The sequence below is a fragment of the Somniosus microcephalus genome, unplaced genomic scaffold (genome assembly GCF_052327205.1).
Source record: "Somniosus microcephalus isolate GS21.2 unplaced genomic scaffold, FLI_Smic_1.0 unresolved_chr4, whole genome shotgun sequence".
Taxonomy (NCBI): Eukaryota; Metazoa; Chordata; class Chondrichthyes; order Squaliformes; family Somniosidae; genus Somniosus; species Somniosus microcephalus.
This window is the reverse complement of record NW_028225182.1, coordinates 48,033,026-48,056,415: the sequence shown is the minus strand read 5'-3', so window position 1 is coordinate 48,056,415 and position 23,390 is coordinate 48,033,026. Positions and strand designations below refer to the sequence as shown.

Here is a 23,390-nt window from a genome sequence, read left to right as displayed (position 1 = left end):
CGCTCCTGTACAGGGAGTCCGTGCACTCGTCACAAGCAATGCCACAGCTGATCTGCTAGTTTAATAAACAAAAAAAATTCATTCAAGGGGATGTGGGCATCGCTGGCAAGGCCGGCATTTACTGCCCATCCCCAATCGCCCTCGAGAAGCTGGTGGTGATCCGCCATCTTGAATTGCTGCAGTCCCGTGTGGTGAAGGTACTCCCACAGTGCTGTTAGGGAGGGAGTTCCAGGATTTTGACCCAGCGACGATGAAGGAACGGCCGATATATTTCTAAGTCGGGATGGTGGGGAACTTGGAGGTGGTGGTGTTCCCGTGCGCCTGCTGCCCTTGTCCTTCTAGGTGGTAGAGGTGGCGGGTTCGGGAGGTGCTGCCAAAGAAGCCTCGACAAGTTTCTATAGTGGATCTTGCGGAGGGTACACACTGTTATTGGGAGTGCTTGGTGCTGGCACTGGGTGTCTTTATCCAGCATCGATATCCTTCAACAAAAGCTAAACATGAAATAAAGCCACCCCGGAATAAAACATCCGTATCTATGCTTTATTGGTAACTGCGCTATCATTACAAGCTTGACGAACTTTTAAACCGTTTGTACAAACAGAAATCACAACTTTACATGCCTGTTGAGTTTTATAAAAGATGCATTAAAAACAGGGCTGTATGGGGAGAGAAAAGGGAAGCCTCGTAGCGAAGGAGTTCTGGAACTGCCCCTAAGCCAGTTTGGGAATCCACGTTTACGAAGCAGATGAGTTATTCTGTGAGGTTAAAGTTAATGACTTTTATCCAGTGGCTGGACCCGGCCCCCATTCCCCCACGCCCCCCCTGCCCCGTCCCCGCACACGACGTGTTCCAAGATCGCTGTGCCGTTGGCGACTCTTCACGTCTTACACAGGGCCCTATGAACACAAGAACAGAAGAACATTAATGTAAAACCGCGTCAGAAAGATCATGATCATCTCCTCCGGGCGCACGACCTTCCCACGGCCAATTGGAAACGGAACAGACTCATTGTTACCCAATTGGCTCACTCTTGACTATTTGTGAAACAGCCTTTTTTTTTTCCCGCCTCCCCATCTCCAGTATTTTTATATAACTAATAAATGAAAGCATTCAAAGAAAATGAGAAAATACATTTTTCTTTAATGCAGCTACGATTATGTTTTTTCCCCCTGGGGTTTTTTTGCTCGCAGCCGTGTGCCGGAGATTAACCTTCAATTCCTGGAGACTCCAGGCCAATCCCGGAGGGTTGGCAACACCGTCTGGGCTCTGCTTCACTCAGGAGTAGGGAAGGACAATCCTGTGAGCCTCGTTAGAGCGAAGGTTTGGAGCCGGGCCTCCGAGGCCCAGTCTGCGGTCCCCCCCCCCGACCCCTCGTTCTCATCCAGCGCGGCTCCGGGCCGAAGGTAGAGCTTTTCGAAAGGACCCCCTGGGATACCTCTGTATTATACGACTGACCACAGTGTGTTCTGTTTGTGACACTTGCAGGGGTTTTTCAACTGGAAATGGAAAATGAATTGAAGCCATTTTATGTTTAGAGTAGTTTTATTTGAGGGGATTTGTTTTAAAATAAAAAAACTTGCATTTCTCCAGCGCCTTTCACAACCTCAGGACGTCCCAAAGCGTTTTACAGCCAATGAAGTACTTTTTGAAATGTAGTCATTTTATAAATCTCATCATTCATCAAGAAACTACTCGTGAAATAACGCTGGACAGCCAGCTGGTGGCGCCGTCTAAGGAGTATAAATACTCGGGCGTCGGCCCCAGCTTGCGGGGGACATTTTGTAAGACAAGGAACTAGTGAAGTGCAACTAGACTTCCATGTTCTGAAACAAGTTGATTAAAGCCTTGCTTTATGCTCAAACCAAATGTTTTATTACGTCAGTCATTGTTGTAATGTAGGAAACGTGGTAGCCAGTTTGCACACAGCAAATATTGGCCAGGACACTTGGCAGACCTCCCCTGCTCTTCTATTGACCAGTGCCACGGAATCGTTTACATCCACCCAAGAGAGCAGAGAGGGCCGTAGCTTAACTGCTCAAGTCTCTGGAGTGGGAAATGAACCCACAACCTTCTGACTCAATGAGGCAAGAGCACCACCGACTGAGCTGCAGGTGAAACCGTTGGTTGAGTTTGAGTGGTCGTGATCTGGAAGGCGCTGCCTGAAAGGGCGGTGGAAGCAGATTCATAGAAACATAGAAGATAGGAGCAGGAGTAGTCCATTCGGCCCCTCGAGCCTGTTCCGCCATTTAATGAGATCATGGCTGATCATCCAAATTCAGTACCCTGTCCCTGCCTTCTCCCCATATCCCTTAATCCCTTTAACCTTAAGAAATATATCCAACTCCTTCTTGAATATATTTAATGAATTAGCCTCAACTGCCTTCTGTGGTTCACCACTCTCTGGGTGAAGAAATTCCTCCTCATCCCTGTCCTAAATGGCTTACCCCTTATCTTTAGACTGTGACCCCTGTTTCTGGACTCCCCGACCATCGGGAACATCCTTCCTGCATCTAGTCTCTCTAGTCCTGTTAGAATTTTATAAGTTTCAATGAAATCCCCTCTCATTCTTCTAAACTCCAGCGGGTATAAGCCCAATTGACCCAATCTCTCCCCATACGTCATTCCTGCCATCCCAGGTATCAGTCTGGTGAATCTTCGCTGCACTCCCTCCATGGCAAGAACATCCTTCCTCAGATAAGACGACCAAAACTGCACACAATACTCAAGATGTGGTCTCACCAAGGCCCTGTACAACTGCAGCAAGATATCCTTGTTCCTGTACTCGAATCCTCTCGCTACGAAGGCCAACATACCATTTGCCTTCTTAACTGCCTGCTGCACCTGCATGCTTACCTTCAGCGACTGGTGCACAAGGACACCCAGGTCTCGTTGCACTTCCCCTTCTCCCAATCTATTGCCATTCAGATAATAGCCTGCCTTCCTGTTTTTGACACCAAAGTGGATAACCTCGCATTTATCCACATTATACTGCATCTGCCATGCTTCTGTCCAATCACCCAACCTGTCCAAATCATACTGGAGTTTCTCAGCATCCTCCTCACAGCACACACGCCCACCCAGCTTTGTGTCATCTGCAAACTTGGAGATATTACATCTAGTTCCCTCATCTAGATTATTAATATATATTGTGAATATTCAGTAGTAACTTTCAAAAGATAATTGGATAAATACTTGAAAAGGAGAAATTAGCAAGGCTCTGGGGAAAGAGCAGGGGAGTGAATAGCTCTTTGAAAGAGCCAGCGCAGGCACGATGGGCCGAATGGCCTGTGTCATGAATCAGTCATTCATGAAAGAAAGACTTATGAAATAATACTGAGCGGCCTGCGGGTGGCGCTGTCCAGGGAGAGTATAAATACTCGGGCACGGGCCCAGCTTGCGCAGGACATTCTTAACAGGAACTAGTGAAGGACACAACTAGACCTCCATGTTGTAAAACAGTTGATTAAAGCCTTGTTTAACGCTTAGACCAAGTGCCTAGTAGTTTTCTTATGTCAGCCTCCTTCTGTGCTCTATGATTCTATGTATAATACCACGCAATGATGAAATATGTTGGAAGGAACCAGCGCTCCTCGTCAGTCCTGGCGTGTTACCGCTGCTGTCTTGTCTGTATATGCCGCTCCCTTCACCCTTACACAACCAAACGCATAGTCGTACCACTCGACAATTTACATTTTTTTTAGCAAAAGCCGACTTTGAATGAACAGGTGTAGACCGTATTACCCTTCCTGGGGCTATATTTTAATTAGTGGATGCGCAAAAAGACATCAAGCAGCTTCTTTGGAACAGTATGCCAATTTTACAATTTTGAAGACTTCTCCCGGTTAAAGCATGTCGCTGAAAAGCGCTGTTCCCCTTCAGCGATGTGCCCCCCTCCTCACATAGGAACGAAGGGACAGGAGGAGGCCGTTTAGCCCCTTGAGCCTGTTCCGCCATTCAATGAGGTCATGGCTGATTTATGATCTCATTCCATCCACCTGCCTTTGCCCCACATCCCTTAGATTACCAAAAATCTATCAATCTCAGATTTAAAATTAACAATTGATCTAGCATCAATTGCTGTTTGCCGAAGAGAGTCCCAAACTTCTACCCCCCTTTGTGTGTAGAAGTGTTTCCTAATTGCACTCCTGAAAGGTCTGGCTCTAATGTGCCCCCTAGTCCTAGATTCCCCAACCAGTGGGAATAGTTCCTCTCTATCTACCCTATCAGTTGTGGGATGTTTTCCTAGAACAGTATGTAAAGGAACCAACCAGGGAGCAGGCTATCTTGGATCTGGTACTATCTAATGAGACAGAATTAATAAATGATCTCATAGTAAAGGATCCTCTAGGAAAGAGTGATCATAGCATGGTTGAATTTCAAATTCAGTTGGAGGGTGAGAAAGTTGTATCCCAAACCAGTGTCCTGACCTTAAACAAAGGCAATTATAATGGCATGAGGGCAGAACTGGCTAAAGTGGGCTGAGAAAACAAATTAAAGGGTAAGAGAGTTGACATGCAGTGGAGGACATTTAAGAAGGTATTTCATAACTCTCAACAAAAATATATTCCAGTGAGAAAGAAAGATTTTAAGAGAAGGGAGCACCATCCGTGGCTAACTAAGGAAGTAAAGGATGGTATCAAATTGAAAGCGAAGGCATACAATGTTGCCAAGATTGGTGGGAGACCAGAGGATTGGGAAATTTTTAAAAACCAGCAAAGGAGGACTAAAATAATAATAAAGAGAGAGAAGATTAATTATGAGAGTAAGCTGGCAAGAAACATTAAAACAGATAGTAAGAGCTTCTACAGGTATATAAAAAGGAAGAGGGTAGCTAAAGTAAATGTTGGTCCCTTGGAGGATGAGACTGGGGAATTAATAATGGGGAACGGGGAAATGGCAGAGACTCTGAACAAATATTTTGCATCTGTCTTCACTGTAGAAGACACTAACAACATCCCAATAATGGATAATCAAGGGGCCACAGGGAGTGTGGAACTAAAGACAATCACTTTCACTAAGGAAATAGTACTCGGTAAAATAATGGGACTAAAAGACGACAAGTCCCCTGGACCAGATGGCCTGCATCCCAGGGTCTTAAAAGAAGTGGCTGCAGAGATAGTGGATGCATTGGTTGCAATATACCAAAATTCCCTGGACTCTGGAGAGGTCCCAGCGGATTGGAAAACCGTTAATGTAACACCCCTATTTAAGAAAGGAGGGAGACAGAAAGCAGGAAACTATAGACCAGTTAGCCTAACATCTGTCGTTGGGAAAATGCTGGAGTCCTTCATTAAGGAAGCAATAGCAGGACATTTAGAAAAACATACTGCAGTCAAACAGAGTCAGCATTGGTTTAGGAAAGGGAAATCATGTTTAACAAATTTGCTGGAGTTCTTTGAGGATGTAACAAGCAGGGTGGACAAGGCTGAGCCAGTGGATGTGGTGTATTGGGATTTCAAGAAGGCATTCGATAAGGTGCCACATAAAAGGTTACTGCATAAGATAAGAGCTCATGGAGTTGGGGGTAATATATTAGCATGGATAGAGAATTGGCTAACTAACAGAAAGCAGAGAGTCGGGATAAATGGGTCATTTTCTGGTTGGCAAACGGTAACTAGTGGGGTGCCACAAGGATCGGTGCTAGGGCCCCAACTATTTACAATCTACATTAATGACTTGGATGAAGGGTTCGAGTGTACTGTAGCCAAGTTTGTGGATGATACAAAGATGGATGGGAAAGCAAGTTGTGCAGAGGACTCAAAGAATCTGCAAAGACAGGCTAGGTGAGTGGGCAAACATTTGGCAGTTGGAGTATAATGTGGGAAAGTGCGAGGTTATCCACTTTGGCAGGAAAAATAAAAAAGCAAATTATTATTTAAATGGAGAGAGATTACAAAATACTACAGTTCAGAGGGACCTGGGGGTCCTTGTGCATGAAACACAAAAAGTTAGCATGCAGGTACAGCAAGTAATCAAAAAGGCAAATGGAATGTTGGCCTTTATTGCAAGGGGGTTGGAGTATAAAAGTAGGGAAGTCCTGCTACAACTGTACCGGGCGCTGGTGAGACCATACCTGGAGTACTGCGTACAGTTTTGGTCTCCTTATTTAAGGAAGGATATACTTGCATTGGAGGCAGTTCAGAGACGATTCACTCGGTTAATTCCAGAGATGAGGGGTTTGACTTATGAGGAAAGGTTGAGCAGGTTGGGTCTATACTCATTGGAATTTAGAAGAATGAGAGGTGATCTTATTGAAACATATAAGGTACTGAGGGGGCTCGACAGGGTAGATGCAGAGAGGATGTTTCCCCTTGTGGGGAAATCTAGAACTCGGGGGCGCAGTTTCAGAATAAAGGGTCGCCCTTTTAGAACTGAGATGAGGAGGAATTTCTTCTCTCAGAGGGTCGTAAATCTGTGGAATTCTCTGCCCCAGAGAGCCCTGGAGGCTGGGTCATTGAATACATTTAAAGTGGAGATAGACAGATTTTTGCAAGATAAGGGAGTGAAGGGTTATGGGGAGCGGGCAGGGAAGTGGCTTTGAGCCCAAGATCAGCCATGATCTTATTGAATGGCGGAGCAGGCTCGAGGGGCCAAGTGGCCTATTCCTGCTCCTATTTCTTATGTTCTTATGTTCCCCTTAACATCTTGAAAACTCCGATCAAATCACCCCTGAACCTTCTAAATTCCAGGGAATACAAGCCTAGTTTGTGTAATCTCTACTCGTCATTCAACCCTTGAAGTCCGGGTATCATTCTGGTAAACCTTCGCTGCACTCCCTCCAAGGCCAATATATCCTTCCTAAAGTGTGGCGCCCAGAACTGAACACAGCACTCCAGGCGTGGTCTGTAATATTCTCCCATCAACTTCACAAGTCTGAGAATAAAAGATCTGTTTCGGAAGCAGTGCTGCTGTACGCTGATCTAATCGATGACTCTTCCAACCAACCTGGCATCACGTGTGTGATTTGCATGACCTAACGCACCAGACTTTACGAGAGGCGTTTACATAGACATAGACACAGACGATAGGAGCAGGAGTAGGCCATTCTGCCCCATCGAGCCTACTCCGCCATTCAATGAGATCATGGCTGATCATCCACACTCAGTACCCTGTCCCTGCCTTCTCCCCATATCCCTTGATCCCTTTAGCCTTAAGAAATATATCTAACTCCTTCTTGAATATATTTAATGAATTGGCCTCAACTGCCTTCTGTGGTAGAGAATTCCACAGGTTCACCACTCTCTGGGTGAAGAAATTCCTCCTCATCTCTGTCCTAAATGGCTTGCCCCTTATCCTTAGTCTGTGACCCCCTGGTTCTGGACTCCCCCGCCATCGGGAACATCCTTCCTGCATCTAGTCTGTCTAGTCCTGTTTGCTCCCCGGTCAAAGATGAAGTGCTGATACTAATATCTAGGGCTCACCTGTCTCCTTTTACCACAAGTTCCACAAAGACACCCAAAGAGGCCATTGATCATCTGAAACCCGCACAGGATGAGCTCAAGGGCGCTGAAACCAATCAGCAAGGAGAAAAGGCCCACGTTGAACGCGACCACGTTCTCGGGTTCCTCACATTTGGTCCAGATCTCGGGATGAAAGAGATAGCTTTCGTTGATGAATTGGTCACTGGTGAATAAATGATATAACGAGTTAAACTTACAAAATTCTTCCTCATCGGTTTAGCAGAAATTGAAAAGCTAATGCAAGTAATACGATCATCAGAAGTGTACAGAAAATAATAGTAAGAGACATTGGCCCAGAAATTCAGGTCGGGGGCTTCCCGCGGGTACAAGCCCCCGACCTGCACTTACCTAGCGCGCCGGCCGTTGAGCTGTGGGCCCGCGTGAGGTTCCGATCCTGGGCCTGCTCCAACTGCCGGCGCGCGGTGCTTGCGTATCCCAGGGGCGCAGTTAGTTCGAAGCGTCCCCTGGGATCACGTGGGCCATGGAGAGCCAATGGTAGTAGGGAATGCTTCATTCATAAGTTTGACAGGAAGAGCTGTCAAACCTATAAATACCATAAGCCCCAAAACATCACTAAAACTTCAAATAAATTTTTTTTTTAAATCACATTTTTAAAATAACTATAAATTACATGTAATAACTATTTTAAACAATAATTTAAATTTTTGAAAAAAATTAATTTTATTTTCTAACGGGGCTAAAAATCAACTTACCTTTCTTTAAAGTATTTTAAAATAATAAACCGGTGGAAAAAAAGGTTTAATTTTAATTAATTCACCACTTATCTTGTTAAAAGCAGGCCTTGCGACTGCTTTTTACATGTCTAACCTCTGGAGACTTACCCTCCCGTAAAAACCTACAAAAAAAACGTAAGTTCAATGCGCACGCGCTGCCTCTCCGGCGCACGCGTTCGACCTCTGAACCCCTTCTTTCAGGGGAACGGAAGTTCCGGTTTCCTGCGCATGCGCAGTGCATGCACAAAACTGGCACTTTCGTTGGGCCTATGCGTGAGTACCCCGTGCGTACTCACCCGTGGAGACCCGAATTTCTGGCCCATTAATTCTCCACTTGGCAAAGAAAAGTTGAATATATTTGAGACACTTACTTGATGTGTAAATCTCCAAGGTCTACGTTGAAAGGTCTTGTCCAATTTCCATCGTTTAAACACATTGGTCCATTTACTAAGCCCAGTGCGGAAGTAACAAGGCAGTATCCTGAGCCCAGCACTCCCAGTGCTGCAAACAGTATGGAGAGGAGCATCTGAAAGGGCGTCAAGAGACAGATTTATTATAAAGTTAAAATATTACCTGCAGATTTCATTGCAAAAAGCTCGTCGATACACACACATTATCAATATAAATGTAAATCGTTTATTATCTCTTTGACTTCACTTTATAATGCAAGTCTGTGCGTAGAAGACAACTTTGTTTTTAATACGTCACGTAATAATTTCTAATGTAGCTGATTGCCCCCTGGTCACCAGGCTGCCCCGACCTGACTCTGTCCCAACCTGACTCTGTCCAAAATCCCAGGACTTTGCATAAAGGGTGTGTTAGGAATCTTATGATCCATGAAGAAAGACTCATGAAATAACACTGGACGGCCAGCTGGTGGCGCCGTCCAAGGAGTATAAATACTCGGGCGTGGGCCCAGCTTGCCCAGGACATTTTGTAAAACTGAAACTAGTGAAAGATAACTCGACCCCCATGTTTTGAAACAAGTTGATTAAAGCCTTAATAACAACAGAAAATGCTGGAAAAACTCAGCAGGCCAAGGCAACATCCGTGGAGAGAAATTATAGTCGATGTTTCGGGTGAACCCTTTTTCAAAACTGGAAAGGAAATGAAATAGATCGCAAGGCAGGGCTGCGATAGAACAAAAGAAGTAAAGAGACATTAAGAGGTATTCAAAATCAGACGAGATGGTAATAGGACAGTGGAGACAAAAGACAGCTCAGATTAGGTGTGAAGTGTACTGGCAGGATGAGAGACAGCTGCCATGTGGGAGAGAGAAAAAAAAGGAAAGGGGGGGAAGGTAAAACCCAAAACAAAGGGGTGGAAAAAAAATATAAGAAAAAATGTAATAGGGGCCGAGGTTATGATCTGAAATTGTTGAACTCGATATTGAGTCCAGAAGGCTGCAAAGTGCCTAATCGGAATACTCGACCCAAGTGCGTAGTGAGTTTTATTACATCAGGGTGTGTGCCTGCACCATTTACAGCGCTCTCTGGGTGATGGGCGGGGGGAGGGGGCTGGGAATCTCGGAGCGCTCATCAATTTCATCCAGCGAGTAGTTGATGCCTAAACAGTTGACTGGGTTCGAGCCCCAGTTTATGCTGTCAGCTTCTCTCACTCAAAGAGGCTGTAGGCGCATAACAGTTTAGCCTTCGCACCCTGGGTTAGGTGGGAAGAAGTTAGCCAGGGTTGATGCTTTCTGCAGTCAAATAGCCAACCGACACTCATTGTCAAGGCCTCTGATTGAATAAGTACCACTTGCGTGAGCTAGCAGAAGACCTGTGGAACTGTACCCCTTGCAAGCGGGCAACATCTTTGGGAGAGGAGAGGTACAACGATAGTTGGACTCTTGTTGCATTGAGTATAACGCAGATACTGGGGGTGCATTAAGAACATAAATAAAAGCATAAGAATTAGGAGCAGGAGTTGGCCAATATGGTGGGTGGCGCACCGCCGGCACAGAATGGGCACGTGCATGCTCCTAACAGAATGGACGCTTTGGTGCCCGTTCCGTGCCTGTAAAAGGGGCACAGTGTCAGCCAATTTCTAGACCCACAGGTATCGATCGGGTGCACTGCCCTCCTGTCACATGGCACATTGGCAATGAGTCATACCAAGCCAAATCTAGGTGATCCAACTGCATTCGGGAAAATCGGGGCTTGTCGATACCGCTTAACAGGACACTGCATTCGGTTGCCTTCGGCGAATGCAGCCCATTTACTGTCAGATATTTAAGCAATGTTTGCATGGCACACAGGGTGCAATGGTCCGTGCTGAGTTAGACTCGGCCAGGCTGGAAGTAGAAGGATTACAGTTGGACTCAGCACCCTACGGAAGAAAATAATGTGAGGTTGTGCCCATCCATTCAGCAGCCTCTGCTGCTTATCCCCTTCCTCCCTGCCCCCTCACCCTTGCCGGCCAAGCCAAATCTACCTCCCTCTCCCGCCACCTCCCTCCCATGGCTGCATTTTGGTTCCACAAGCACCAGGTGCCCTCAACCCCAAAGGATCCTTCAATCAAAAATCGTTCCTCAGGGTCTTCCCTGCCCAAGCCCTGATCCCGTGAGGAGAGGTAGGAGATCGTTTCTCTCCAATCTCCCCTCACGCCCTCTCCAACGTCACCTTGCCCATGAGGCCCTCAAAAAAAAAACAATGATTGGTGAATATCCCTAAAATCTGACTTTGGGACCTGGCCCTGATTGGCTTCCAGGAACTCTTTTCTCTCTTGTAGCGGTTGAACCCTGCCTGAAATAGACCTTGCCAAACTCCATCCACTGCTCAGTAGGCATGAGTCCCCCCCTAGGACCCCAGCTTCACAATATATATTAATGATCTAGACGAGGGAACTAGATGCAATATCTCCAAGTTTGCAGAGGACACAAAGCTGGGTGGCCGTGTGTGCTGTGAGGAGGATGCCGAGAAACTCCAGTATGATTTGGACAGGTTGGGTGATTGGGCAGAAGCATAGCAGATGCAGTATAACGTGGATAAATGCGAGGTTATCCACTTTTGTGTCAAAAACAGGAAGGCAGATTATTATCTGAATGGCAATAGATTGGGAGAAGGGGAAGTGCAACGAGACCTGGGTGTCCTTGTGCACCAGTCGCTGAAGGTAAGCGTGCAGGTGCAGCAGGCGGTTAAGAAGGCAAATGGTACGTTGGCCTTCGTAGCGAGGGGGGCACGGTGGCATAGTGGTTAGCACTGTTGCCTCACAGCGCCAGGGACCCGGGTTCAAATCTGGCCTCGGGCGACTGTCTGTGTGGAGTTTGCACATTCTCCCTGTGTCTGCGTGGGTTTCCTCCGGGTGCTCCGGTTTCCTCCCACAGTCCAAAGATGTGCAGTTTAGGTTGATTTGGCTATGATAAATTGACCCTTAGTGTTAGGGGATTAAATACGTGGGGTTACGGGGATAGGGTGGGATATGTGTCGGTGCAGGCTCGATGGGCCGAAATGGCCTCTATCTGCACTGTGGGGATTCTGTGATTCTGAGAGGGTTCGAGTACAAGAACAAGGATGTCTTGCTGCAGTTGTACAGGGCCTTGGTGAGACCACACCTTGAGTATTGTGTGCAGTTTTGGTCGCCTTATCTGAGGAAGGATGTTCTTGCCATGGCGAGAGTGCAGTGAAGATTCACCAGACTGATACCTGGGATGGCAGGAATGACATATGAGGAGAGATTGGGTCGATTGGGCTTGTACTCGCTGGAGTTTAGAAGAATGAGAGGGGATCTCATTGAAACTTATAAAATTCTAACAGGACTAGACAGACTAGATGCAGAAAGGATGTTCCCGATGGCGGGGGAGTCCAGAACCAGGGGTCACAGTCTAAGGATAAGGGGTAAGCCATTTAGGACAGAGATGAGGAGGAATTTCTTCACCCAGAGAGTGGTGAACCTGTGGAATTCTCTACCACAGAAGGCAGTGGAGGCCAATTCATTAAATGTATTCAAGAAGGAGTTAGATATATTTCTTAAGGCTAAAGGGATATGGGGAGAAAGCAGGGACAGGGTACTGAGTTTGGATGATCAGCCATGATCTCATTGAATGGCAGAGCAGGCTTGAGGGGCCGAATGGCCTCCTCCTGCTCCTATCTTCTATGTTTCTATAGCACATTTGTAGGTTCAGCACTGGTTAGCTGAGGTCACTGGTCAACATAGTGGGGTGGGGGAGGGGATGAGGTGTTGTGCTGGGAGGATCCAGATCTCAGTTACATAGAAGACTTGGATTCAGATCTTTTTGCTGGAAGCATACTAAACCAACATGGTTAATACAAAAAGATATGTCTACTGTATGCATCCTATTACTTTACCGATAGAATTACGCAGAGTCCACAGCCCAGAAACAGGCCATTCGGACCAACTGGTCCGTGCCGGTGTTTCTGCTCCACACGAGCCTCCTCCCACCCCCCTTCATCTCACCCTATCAGCACAACCTCCTATTCCTTTCTCCCTCATGTGCTTATCTAGCCTCCCCTTAAATGCATCAACGCAATTCGCTTCAACCACTCCCTGTGGTAGCGAGTTCCACATTCTCACCACTCTCTGGGGTAAAGAAGTTTCTCCTGAATTCCCGATTGGATTCATTAGTGACGATCTTACATTTATGACCCCGAGTCTTGGTCTAACCCCACAAGTGGAAACATCTTCTCTACGTCTACTCTATCTGTTGTGTATGTCCCTTTAAGGACTGGTCTCAGACTGCAGTACTGGCAGTGACCACCCCTGTATAAAAGGCCCTAGCAGGCTTCTGTAGTTTCAGTTTCCAGATTGTCTCCATTCAGTAAAGACTTGTTAAACCAACTCCTGCATTCCGTGTCTCCATTAACACACGGATCTAATACTGGCGACGAGTAAGAAACGAACTTACCTGCAACTCGGCAGCACCTCAGACGACGTTATTGAAGGTCGAAGCCAGAAGAAAGAAAAAAAATAATCCAAAGAAACTCGAGAAACGGGCGTCGACCGTGGGCAACCGCCCTCCAATTCATCGGATTGAAAACTTGCAGGAGAGACTGTCAAGAGCCAGGCTTGGTTCTCCAGTCTGTGGTTTCCCAGCTAATCGGGCTGGTGGCAGGTAGTGCACTGATCCTTCCTGGGCTGCGGCGGGCTAGAGCTCGATCGGGTGTGTTAAGTCTGTGTGTTATATTGAGAATTACTACACAGACCACAAGAGTAAACGTTAACAGGTCTTTACTGGTTGACGGTCAGGGCGGAACTGCCCAATAAATCATTACACAGCACTTATATACCGGTGTGGTCACCACCGGTATTACAGTATACAGCAGCCAAGATAAAGTAGTGCAACCCTTAAAATAGTTCTCTTAAAGGTGGAACGGTTACATACACTACAATCCTCCCTTTTTAGGTTAACAGTATATCTTCCGATTAAACATAACATCATAACATATATACACAACTTAATGTAAAAACAGTTCACAGATTCAGTCTCTCTGGAGGCTTCCTGACTCGGTCCGGATAACGCCTCGGTTGTGTGGTAGTTTTCGGTGGTGTAGTAGGTTCTTTTGGCAAGGTCGATTCGGCTTGAATGTCAGTGTCAGGTTCATCTGGTTCCAGTATCACCGGATCGGGGGTAGATACTATGGGTATCTCTGCTTCATCATTAGGCGTATAGAGTTGTGGTGTAGGTTGCCCCTTTTTGGATGACGCTATGATCTGGTCAGCATGGCGCTTTATTATGCTTTCACCAATGTCCACGGTATACATCAACGGTCCTAGTCGTGTGCAAATAGTTCCAGGCTGCCATTTCTCGGTACGGTAGTCCCGGGCCAAAACTTGTTGACCTATCTGGAAGGTTCTAGTTGGCCTTTCATTCATGCCTTGAAATTGCCGGTTCTCTACGTCCCTTCTGATGTTTGGCTTGATCAAATCCAGCCGGCATCTTAGTCTTCTATTGAAAAACATCATGGCGGGAGTTTGGTTTGTGACCGCATGTGTTGCATTCCTGTACGCCAACAAGAAGTTATCTACCTTATGTTGTAGATTTATGTCTTCATTACCCATGGCCTTTATGGCCTTCTTGAAGGTCTGGACAAACCTTTCAGCTAATCCATTGGTGGCGGGATGGTATGGGGCGGACGTGTAATGCTTAACCCCATTGTTTTTTAAGAACTTCCTGAATTCTTCGGACACAAATTGCGGTCCATTATCAGAACAGATCTGTTCCGGCAGCCCATTCCTGGCAAATATGGTCCTTAATACTGTGATGGTTTTTTCCGTGGTGGTGGAGGACATCTTTATTACCTCCGGCCACTTGGAGTGTGCATCCACTGCGATTAAGAACATTGAGTCCATAAATGGACCAGCAAAGTCGATATGTACCCTTTGCCATGGAGATGAGGGCCACTCCCATGGATGCAGAGGAGCTTGTGGTGGGGCGTTTTGGACCTTCTGGCATCCTAAACAGCTCTTGGTCATTTCTTCGATGTCTCCATCGATACCTGGCCACCACACGAACGCTCTGGCTAGGTTCTTCATTTTCACTCCACCCAGATGCCCCTCGTGAAGCTCCTTTAACACTTTTTGCTGGAGTTTGGGTGGAATCACCACTCTGGATCCACACATCAAAGTTCCTCGGCACACTGACAGCTGTTCTCTTCTTTGCGAAAATGCTGGCAACAGTGGTTCGCCATGTGCTGGCCATCCCTTCACCGTTAAATCGTAGACTCGTGAGAGAGTCGGGTCATTTCTTGTTTCCTTTTCGATCGTAGAATTTGTTACTGGTAGACATTCCACTATGGTTGAGTGGAACATCTCCACTGGGTCCACTGTAGGCGCCTCTTCTACCGTTGGCAACGGTAGGCGTGATAAACCGTCAGCATTCCCATGCTGTTTTGATCCTTTGTATTCTATGTCATACTGGTGTGCCCCTAGGAAAAGGGACCACCTCTGTAGCCTTTGCGCTGTCATAGTGGAAATGCCCTTTTTAGGGTTGAATATGGATACCAACGGCTGGTGGTCTGTCAGCAGTGTAAACTTCTGGCCCTGCAGGTAATGATGAAACTTCTTTACTCCCCACACCAGGCTGAGAGCCTCCCTATCTATCTAAGCATAGTTGCGCTCAGCGGAGGTCAATGATCTGGATGCAAATGCGACTGGCCTTTCCGAGCCATTTGGCAACTTGTGTGAGAGTACTGCTCCAATACCATAAGGAGAAGCATCACAAGCTAAACGAATAGGTAGCGTTGGGTTGAAGTGAGCCAACACTCCCTCTGAGGTGATCAATGTCTTGCTTTTGCGAAAGGCCTTCTTACAGTCCTCGCTCCATTTCCATGGTACTTCTTTCTGCAAAAGAGCATTCAGCGGGTGCAGCACCATGGATAGATTTGGCAGAAACTTATGGTAATAGTTAATCAACCCTAGGAACGATCTCAACTGGGATACATTTTCCGGAGCGGGAGCCTTCACAACCGCTTCGATCTTGTCAGGTGACTTGTGCAGCCCCTCCTGGTCAATGATATGACCACAGTACGAGATCCGTTCCTAAAAGAACTCACATTTCTGGCGATTAACTCGAAGGCCATATTCCTTCAACCTGGTGAGCACCAGTTTCAAATTTGCAAGGTGTTCCTCATCGTCATCTCCTGTAATCAGGATATCGTCCAAGTAACATTGAGTGCTTGGAATTCCCTGTAATACCTGCTCCATGGCCCTCTGCCAAATTGCCGGAGCCGAAGCCACTCCAAAAACCAGTCTATTATATCGATACAAGCCTCTGTGCGTGCTGATTGTGAGATACTGGCGCGACTCTTCCTCAACTTCCATCTGTAAGTACGCTTGCGCCAGGTCTATCTTGGTGAAGCGTTTCCCGCCAGACAATGAAGCAAAGATATCCTCAATCCGCGGAAGCGGATATTGCACCGTGTGAAGCACCGGATTAACTGTGATCTTGAAGTCTCCACAGATGCGGACCTTCCCTGGTTCCCCTGGCTTGTTACTCGATGAACGCTTCATGACGGGAACAATGGGCATGGCCCACTCACTCCAGTCCACCTTAGACAGTACTCCTGAACGTTCTAGCCCTTCCAGCTCAGCTTCCACAGCAGGTCGTATCGCATACGGTACCGGTCTGGCTTTGAAAAATTTTGGGTTTGCATGTTCTGCAATCTTGATTTTTGCCTTAATTCCTCTCAGTGTTCCCAGTCCCTGTTGGAACACCTCTTTAGCCTCATCCAATATTCTGGACAATCGTTCAGGTTTGACATCTTTTTTTCCGGAATCTACCGTTATTGCGTTTAGGGAGTGCCAGTCCATATTTATTTTCCTGATCCACTCCCGTCCCAGAAGTGATGGACCTCCCTCAGGTAATACATATAAGTCCATTCCTTGGTGTTCTTTGCCCTTGTGTATCACCTTGACTTTTATCTTTCCGATGGGGTATACTTTTTGCCCCGTGTATGTCTGCAATACTATCTCCGTATCCCGTAGGGGAATATGTTTGAATAACTTTTTGTAATCTTGCTTATTCATGACCGTCAACGCCGATCCGGTGTCCAATTCCATCTTCAGTTGGACTCCTGCTATCTGCAGTGTGACCCAGATAGTTTGTCGGTCAGCTTCCTTACTCATGTTGTGAATTCTCAGACTACCCAGTTCCTTGCTGTTGGAGTCTGAATCCGAATTCTGTTCATCCGAACTCTTCTCAGCCACCTTATGTACCTTTCTGCACTTTTCCTGTGGTGACTTTTTGTTGCTGGTCTTCTTTCCTGACCGGCATACTTTAGCTATGTGACCAAGCTTGCCACATTTTCTACATTCCTGGTTTTTAAACCGGCATTGGTTCTGATCGTGTGTTGTCTTCCCACAACGATAACATTTCGTTGTACCCGAAGCCATTTGATCTACGCTGAGTACCGCTGCCTTCAGCTGCATTTCCGCGGTGCCTCTCGCTGCGGCTTCGTGCGATGCTGCAATAGTGACAACCTTATCAAGTGTAAGATCATTCTCTTCAAGCAACCGCTTTTGTGTTCCTTCTTTCGACAATCCACACGCGAATTTGTCTCTCAGTGCCTCTGTCAGGCTTTCCCCAAACTGACAGTATTTCGCTAACTTGCGCAGTTCAATTAAATACTCCGCGTTGCTTTCCTCTTTCAGTTGCGTTCTCGCATAAAATTTAAATCGTTCCGCTAACATCAGCGGTGTGGGGTTCAAATGATTCTTCAGGACAGCAACAATATTAGCGAAAGTCTGATCCGCCGGTTTAGCTGGTGATAGAAGATGCTTCAATAGCCCGTATGTCTTCGCACCCATTGAGTTTAGTAAGGTTAGTGCTTTATCTTCATCTGATATTTTATTTGCCTTACAATATATCTCTATGCGTTCTACATACGTGGCCCAATCTTCAACATCGGGATCGAAATCGTTGATGTTACCACGCTTAGGCATCCTCGCGATCTTCTTGAGAAACAAAAGAATTTTTTTTTTTTTTTTCTTTTTACCAAATGGCGGTTTCCCGCGCTTGTCTTCCTCCCCCGCTGGCTGTAATGGCGATTGCCGATTTGCTGCGTTCGCCCTCCCCAGCGGTTTTCAAATCGTGCCTCCCAGCCCCTCTTGCAGTCCGGTCCTTTCCCCCCCGGCTGCGGCTGAGTTCTCCGCGGTTTTTAAAATTTTCTCCCGCGCCTTACGCTGACCCGGTCGCTGCGCCTCGCGGCCTCGGTAGCTGCCCGGCCTTTTTCACCGGTCGCGGTCGAGCTCTCTCTCGACGCTGTTGCGTCTTCCAGCCCGCTATTTCCTCCTGCGCCTTACGCTGTCCCGGTCGCTGCGCCTCGCGGCCTCGTTGCTGCCCGGCCTTTTTCACCGGTCGCAGTCGAGCTCTCTCTCGACGCTGTTGCGTCTCCCAGCCCGCTTGTAGCCCGGTCTCTCACACCGGCTGCCTTTGCTATCACTGCGGCTTCCATGCCTTACGCTGCCCCAGTCTCAGCGCCTCTGGCCCCGACTTCTGTCCGGCTCTTTTCCCCGGCCGTGGTCGAGTTCTCCGCCCTTATATCCTCCGTTTTTTTTTGTTATTTTCTCCCCTACTCACAGTCAACGTGGCCGACTTGCTGCTCGTCGCTGATCGGCTTACCCACTACCGTGATAGAAGGGATGATCACTGCCTGTTGCTGATGGAAGGCTTCGTGTCCAAATTCTTCCGTTGCTCTGCAGACCCGAGTCTTCTCTCAGCAGAATGATGAGGGCGGATGCCTCCTCTCGACGCCCGTTAAACTGCCTTGGATGTATCTCTGCCGCAGGGTAAGATCGTAATCGTCGCCACTGTTAAGTCTGTGTGTTATATTGAGAATTACTACACAGACCACAAGAGTAAACTTTAACAGGTCTTTACTGGTTGAAGGTCAGGGCGGAACTGCCCAATAAATCATTACACAGCACTTATATACCGGTGTGGTCACCACCGGTATTACAGTATACAGCAGCCAAGATAAAGTAGTGCAACCCTTAAAATAGTTCTCTTAAAGGTGGAACGGTTACATACACTACAGGGTGGCCCTGCAACGGGGCTGGGCAGCGAGTCGGGAAGCAAAGAGAGAGAGAGAGGGTGGAGCACACAGGGCGCGGCCGGTGCTTCGCAGCCGGGCAGCGTTCGGACCTAAGAAGAGGGAGGGAAGTGTCCCAGAGGGTCCGCTCCACGACGGGACCGGTTAAAAATAAAAATACCGCGGAGAGCGGTGTTGACAGCAGCGGCGGGAAAGCGCGGGAGGCGCCATCTTAACTCGGCGGGGAAGAAGGAAAAACGCGGGAGGCGCCATTTTGATCCATCGGGGATGAAGGAAAAGCGCGGGTGGCAGCACCTTAGATTTTCAAGATGCCAAAGACTGGCGATATCACTGCCTTCGCTAACGCAATAGAAGACTGGACCACGTATGTGGAAAGAGTCAAGGTATATTGCGAGGCAAACGAAATAGCCGATGAGAAAAAGGCATCGGTATTGCTAAATTTAATGGGCGCAAGAATGTACGGCCTATTGCGGGACCTGATTACTCCAGCCAAACCGAAGGCGAAGAGTTTTAACGAAATTGTTGCTATCCTACAGGAACTCCTAAATCCTACACCGCTGCTGATAGCAGAAAGATTTAAATTCCACAAGAGAAATCAGCAGCAAGGGGAGCTGCGGAAATACAACAAAAGCCACAGGAATACGGCACCCACGAAATGACACGGGGATTTGCAAAATGTTATCGCTGCGGCAGAACAAACCATGACCAGAAGGACTGCTGGACCAAGGACAAAATATGCAGGCAATGCGGAAAGATGGGACACATTGCACGAGTTTGCAGGTCTGGGAAGAAGACCAACGACAACAAAAAGGCTACTAAGGAACCGTACAGGAAAGTACAAAAGATGACGGACAGTAGTTCCAAAGACCAGATGAGCGATAGTAAATCCGGGAACAAGAGACTAAGCTGTCTCAAACGTCACAACGTAATCGCAAAAGAGGATCACCGAACCATTTGGGTCACCCTCACGATAGCAGGGTCCCAAGTCAAAATGGAATTGGATACAGGATCAGCTCTAACCATAATGAATCGACGAGACTACGAGCGGCTATTCTCACACATACCCTTGAGAGAGACATCCATTGTCTTGAGGACGTATACGGGGCAAAAAGTATACCCCAGAGGAAAAATAAGGGTGCCTGTCGAATACAACGGCAAGAAAATACGGAAATTGTATCTCTACATTCTGCAAGATGGTGGACCACCATTATTGGGACGTGAATGGATCAGAAAGATAAGTTTAGACTGGCACTCCATTCAGGCACTGACGGTGGCTGGTAAAAAGGATGACGACGTCACTCCTGGACGATTGTCAACAATCTTAGCTGACGCCAAAGAGGTATTTCAACAAGAACTGAGCACTCTTAAAGGCGTAACCGCCTCGATAAAAATAGAGGAGAATGCAATTCCCAAGTTTTTCAAAGCAAGACCAGTACCATATGCAATTCGCCCAGCCGTCGAGGCAGAGCTGGAGAATCTGGAGAATGCAGGCGTGTTATCTAAGGTAGACTGGAGCGAGTGGGTGACACCCATCATTCCTGTCATGAAGAAAACGTTAAACAATAAGTCTGAGGAGCCAAGGAAGGTTCGCATCTGTGGGGACTTCAAGGTGACAGTGAACCCAGTCCTTCACTCAGTACAATATCCTCTTCCAAGGATAGAAGATATCTTCGCCTCACTATCTGGAGGGAAGCGTTTTACAAAAATTGACCTAGCACAAGCATATTTGCAGATGGAGGTTGAAGAATCCTCTAGGAAGCATCTCACGATAAACACTCACAAAGGTCTTTACCAGTATAATCGACTGGTATTCGGAGTAGCATCAGCTCCGGCGGTATGGCAAAGAGCGATGGAACAAGTCCTGCAAGGGATTCCGAGGACTCAGTGTTACTTGGACGACATCCTAGTGACAGGTGAAGATGACAGTGAACACCTTGCCAACCTAGAGCAGGTGCTCACTAGACTACGTGAACATGGGCTACGAGCCAATCGCCCCAAGTGCGAGTTTTTTAAGAAACGGATATCGTATTGTGGCCACGTGATTGATGAAGAGGGGTTGCATAAGTCCCCTGACAAAATTGAAGCGGTGGTTAAGGCTCCAGCGACTGAAAATGTGTCGCAACTGAGGTCATTCCTCGGATTGGTGAATTACTACCATAAGTTTTTGCCGAATTTGTCCACAATTCTGCATCCACTGAACGCCCTACTACGAACGGGAGTAGCATGGAAATGGAGCGATGAATGTAAGCGGGCCTTTCAGAAGAGTAAGGACCTAATCACTTCAAGAGAAGTATTGGCTCACTACAACCCATCACTACCGATAAGACTGGCGTGCGATGCGTCTCCCTACGGCATTGGGGCGGTACTGTCACATAAATTCCTTGATGGTTCAGAGAGGCCGATAGCTTTTGCGTCACGCTCGTTAACTTCAGCCGAGCGTAACTACGCCCAGATTGACAGAGAGGCCCTCAGCCTGGTGTGGGGGGTGAAGAAGTTCAATCACTACCTGCACGCTCAGAAATTTACTCTACTAACTGATCATCAACCTCTCGTCTCCATTTTCAACCCTCAGAAGGGCGTACCGATAATGACGGCGCAACGGCTACAGAGGTGGTCCTTTTTCCTAGGGGCACATCAATATGACATCGAGTACAAAGGAACTAAACAGCATGGGAATGCTGATGGATTGTTGCGCCTACCGTTGCCGACGGTGGAAGAAGAACTGGCAGTGGATCCAGTGGAGTTATTCCACTCGACTATAGTCGAATGTCTCCCTGTGACGAATGCAAACATAGAAAAGCAAAAACGAAATGACCCGACACTCTCCTGGGTCTATGATTTAACGGTGAAGGGATGGCCAGCACATGGCGAACCACTGCTGCCAGCATTCTCGCCGAGAAGAGAACAGCTGTCAGTGTGCAGAGGAACCTTGATGTGTGGATCCAGAGTAGTAATTCCACCCAAATTGAAGGATAGAGTGCTCAATGAGCTTCATGAGAGTCATCTGGGAGGGGTAAAAATGAAGAACTTGGCCAGAGCATTTGTGTGGTGGCCGGGAATCGATAGAGAAATCGAAGAGATGACCAAGAGCTGTACAGGATGCCAGAAGGTCCAAAACGCCCCACCACAAGCCCCTCTACATCCATGGGAGTGGCCCTCATCTCCACGGCAAAGGGTGCACATTGATTTTGCTGGTCCCTTTATGGACTCGATGTTTTTAATTGCGGTGGATGCACATTCAAAGTGGCCAGAGGTAATAAAATTGTCCTCAACCACCACAGAAAAAATGAACACAGTCTTACGAACCATATTCGCCAGGAATGGGCTGCCTGAACAGATTTGCTCTGACAATGGACCACAGTTTGTGTCTGAAGAGTTCCGGATGTTCTTAAAGAACAATGGTGTTAAGCATTACACATCCGCCCCATATCATCCAGCCACTAATGGATTGGCCGAGAGGTTTGTTCAAACATTCAAGAAGGCTATCAAGGCAATGTGTAATGAAGATATACCCCTACAACACAAGGTGGATAACTTCTTGTTTTCCTACCGGAATGCGACACATGCGGTTACCAACCAAACTCCAGCCATGATGGTCTTCAATCGAAGACTACGATGCCGCTTGGATTTGGTTAAGCCAAACGTCAGAAGAGATGTGGAGAACAGGCAGTTTCAGAATATGAATGAAAGGCCGACCAGGAGTTTTAAGATAGGTCAACCAGTTTTGGCCCGGGACTACCGCACAGAGAAATGGCAGCCAGGAACGATCTGTACACGGCAAGGACCTCTAATGTATACCGTGGACATTGGAGAGAGCATTGTAAGACGCCATGCTGACCAGATTCTAGAGTCACTGGAAAACGTCAACTCCACACCACGGTCTGATACACCTGGCGATGAAACCGAAGTACCAATTGCATCTGCCGCAGAATCGGTGATATTGGAAGCAGACGAACCAAACAACGACATTGATCCCGAATCAACCTTGCCAGAAGAACCTGATACCCCAAAGATGCGTTATCCAGTCAGAATCAGGATGCCTCCTCAAAGACTGAACTTATAATTGCTTAACTTCAACCAATGTATCTAGCAACCGTAGTTGTAATTGTAATTAGTTATTATTTAGTTGTTAAATGAACGTTATGTACTGTTTATCTAAAAGGGGAGGAATTGTTGTGTATGTCCCTTTAAGGGAATAACTGGTCTCAGACTGCAGTACCGGCAGTGACCACCCCTGTATAAAAGGCCCTAGCAGGCTTCTGTAGTTTCAGTTTCCAGATTGTCTCCATTCAGTAAAGACTTGTTAAACCAACTCCTGCATTCCGTGTCTCCATTAACACACGGATCTAATACTATCGAACCCCCTTCGTAATTTGAAAGACCTCCATCGGGTCGTCCCCTCAGCCTTCTCTTGTCTAGAGAAAAGGAGCCCCAGCCTGTTGAACCTTTCCTGATAAATATACCCTCTCAGTTCCGGCATCATCCTTGGGAATTTTTTTTTTTGCACCTTCTCCAGTGCCTCCATATCATTTTTATAATTAGGGAGGCCAGGCCAGCGCTCCAACAAACAGAATCCGGAAGCAGAGCAACTCACCCCACATCTGTTTGCACAGCACCCTCCGCTGCCTGTTGCGTGGATGTGTATCGCCGGAAACAAAACCTGTCGGAAGAAGTTAAGAAAAAGCTAT

At 47.2% G+C, this 23,390-nt stretch overlaps 1 protein-coding gene across 1 annotated transcript in view; it reads right to left on the bottom strand.

Moving 5' to 3' along the window:
- Window positions 1-526: 526 nt before the first annotated feature.
- Window positions 527-23,390, bottom strand: part of tm4sf21b (transmembrane 4 L six family member 21b) — a 34,119-nt gene continuing 11,255 nt past the window's right edge. The window contains exons 2-5 of the mRNA XM_085977488.1: window positions 23,297-23,362; window positions 8,566-8,720; window positions 7,422-7,623; window positions 527-896 (exon numbers count right to left, since the gene is read on the bottom strand). Coding sequence (XP_085833614.1) covers window positions 885-896; window positions 7,422-7,623; window positions 8,566-8,720; window positions 23,297-23,362 — 435 coding nt within the window. The 3' untranslated portion in view covers window positions 527-884. The remainder of the gene's footprint in view (window positions 897-7,421; window positions 7,624-8,565; window positions 8,721-23,296; window positions 23,363-23,390) is intronic.